Raw genomic sequence first — 2,814 nt, 5'->3', positions numbered from 1 at the left:
TACATAAATTTCTTTTCGGTTACATTATTAATTAATGACTATTAATGATGAAAAAAAAAATGATTGGTGTTCCTGGGAGTTGAACCTGGTTCCTTTGGCGTGCGGGGCGGCGGTTGTGGTGATTCGGCTATCAAGTCAGTATGTATTACTTTGGTAATTTCTATTCATCTTACGTATGCGTTTTAATAATTTAAATATCTTTTGCGGTCTATATTGCGGAACGCGGTGAACCGGTCCAAGGGTATTTAAACTCGTGTTTTGTGTTCTTTTGTCATTCGACAAGTTAGCCACGACGTATAGTTAGATACACAGATGAATCTGTCCGATTCAGATAGTGAGCCATCTCCACGTGGTAGCCCGGGGAAAAGTGTTCCTCACGAGCCAAAAAGACGTCCGTCTAACAACAATGAGGCTAGCCGCAACCCTTCGCAAACTTTGAATGAAGACCTTACTAACGCAGAGGCATTCCATTTGTTTTCCCGCAAGTTAGACGTAGCTTTAGCAGAGAACAAAAAGCTGCTTTTGAAGGAGTTAGAAGCAAAAAATTCAACTTGTGTATCCAGAGAAAGTTCGGTTGATTTCAAGTTGGATCATCACAAAGAAAGGTACAACTTCTTAACAGATTTACAAAGTGACTTTGAAAGTATTGATAAATTTATTGACTTTGGTGATAGTTTGAATGCTAAAGAGATAATCAAAAAAGCTGTTCTTCGTATTAACGACCAGAAAAAAGTTATAAGAATTGCAGATAAGTACGGCTGGGATGTGGCTAAAGAGTACAAAGATGACCCAATCACGGAGAGTACAGAGGAAAGTCAACGACTCCGGCAAGCAGAAGCCAGGGCTAAAAGGAAAAGGTTTGACAAGAGAAATTATAATAATCCTTTTCGTACAGATAGCAGCAAATTTTTCCAGCAAAGATTTACTCCTTACACCAGGCAGTTTAGTTCATACGGGAACTTCGGAGGATCACAACCAAGCCCATACAGAATTCAACCAGACCAATGCCTGTATTGCAATGGGTTCGGGCACTGGAGTGTCAACTGTCCCCTCAAGAAAAAGAGGCAACCTTTCGCGATCGGCAAGCCAACTTCAACACAAACCGGACCCTCCACAGATAACCAAAGAACCTAAACTGGTAAAAGATATTTTGTCTTGTGAAAAAGAAAATGTTAGTTTACAAACGGTTAAAGGGAGATTAGTAAAAAACATTTCTTTTTGGAAAGAACAATTGCATGCTGAACAATATATTCAGTATGGTTATAGTATTCCTTTTGATTGTTTTCCAGAGACGATTATTTTGCATAACAATAAGTCTTCTCTTGATCATGAGGAATTTGTAGACAACGAAATAAGAAGTATGTTAGGCAATAAAGTCATTGTAAGGTGTAGTACTGTTCCTTCTATAGTTAATCCTTTGTCAGTTTCTATAAATTCTCATGGCAAGAAAAGACTTATTTTGGATCTTAGACATGTTAACAAATGCGTACGAAAAAATAAATTTAAGTTAGAGGGTGTTAGCAGCGCTATCAAACTTTGCAAGAAAAATGACTTTATGTTCAAGTTTGATCTCAAGAGCGGTTATCATCATTTGGACATAAATCCATTGCATTTTCAATTTTTGAGTTTTTGTTGGAAAAGTACCTATTATTCTTTCACGGTACTTCCTTTTGGTTTGAGTTCTGCTCCTTTTATTTTTACACAGCTGCTCAAGCCTTTGTTGAAATATTGGAGAGCAAAAGGTCATAAAATTGTTGTTTATTTAGATGACGGATTTGGGTTAGCAAACGATCTAGAATCATGTAAAGTTATGTCTTCAGCTATAAAAGCAGACTTAATTTCAGCAGGTTTTTTGGTTAACGAGGATAAGAGTATTTGGACTCCCTGTCAATCAATGGAATGGATGGGGTTTTCTTGGGATACTGTACATGGTATGCTTTTCATACCTCAATCTAAAATTGATAAATTATTAGGCAAAATCAGGGAAGTTATTTCTTCTGAGAAAATTACTCCACGTGTTCTAGCTAGCATAGGTGGAAACATAATTTCTTTCCAGCAATCCTTAGGAAATTTATGTTCTATTATGACAAGAGTTATGCATATGGTTATTGCCAATTCAGTTTCTTGGGATCATTGTATTGTTCTTTCAGATGAAATTGTGACTGAACTTAATTTCTGGTTGCGCAATTTACAATGTTTGCCATCTAAATGTTTTCTTAAAGGCAGTTTCATTCCTCAAAGGATCATTTTTACGGATGCAAGCAAGTATGCAGCGGCTGGTTACATTGTGGAACTCGCAGATAGTGTAGTGCATAAAATGTGGACTTCTGTGGAAGCTCTAAAGAGTTCTACCTGGAGGGAGATGAAAGCAGTAGAGACAACTTTAATATCTTCTACAGATAAGATTAGCAACAGAACTGTAAAACTTTATACTGACAATCAAAATGTAGTTAAGATAGTTAATTCTGGTAGCATGAAAAAAGAGCTCCATGATATTGCACTTAATATTTATGCTTTTTGTATTCGGAATCAAGTAACATTAGAAGTTGAGTGGATTCCTAGAGAGGAAAATAGTGTAGCAGATTGTTATAGCAAAGTTTATGATTTTGATGACTGGTCTGTTTCTGATATTATATTTCAATTTTTCAGTAAAAAATGGGGGCCCTATGATGTAGATCTTTTTGCAGATTGTAACAATTTCAAGGTAAAAAAGTTTTTTAGTAAATTCTGGACTCCAGGGAGTTCTGGGGTCGATGCATTTGGTTTCAATTGGAAAAAATTTAACTCTTGGATCGTTCCTCCAGTTTCTCTGAT

General features: G+C 36.4%; 1 protein-coding gene across 1 annotated transcript; it reads left to right on the top strand.

Annotated features, from left to right (window-relative positions):
* The first annotated feature begins 312 nt into the window (after positions 1-312).
* Positions 313-1,134, top strand: LOC134274832 (uncharacterized). The gene has a single exon (XM_062757068.1). It carries the CDS (start codon positions 313-315, stop codon positions 1,132-1,134), a length of 822 nt encoding a protein of 273 aa, XP_062613052.1.
* Positions 1,135-2,814: the final 1,680 nt, after the last annotated feature.

This window comes from Saccostrea cucullata, unplaced genomic scaffold, assembly GCF_032062105.1.
Source record: "Saccostrea cucullata isolate Sc308-1 unplaced genomic scaffold, CSIRO_AGI_Scuc_v1 ctg123, whole genome shotgun sequence".
In the NCBI taxonomy this organism is placed as follows: domain Eukaryota; kingdom Metazoa; phylum Mollusca; class Bivalvia; order Ostreida; family Ostreidae; genus Saccostrea; species Saccostrea cuccullata.
This window is presented reverse-complemented; position numbering and strand designations above follow the sequence as displayed.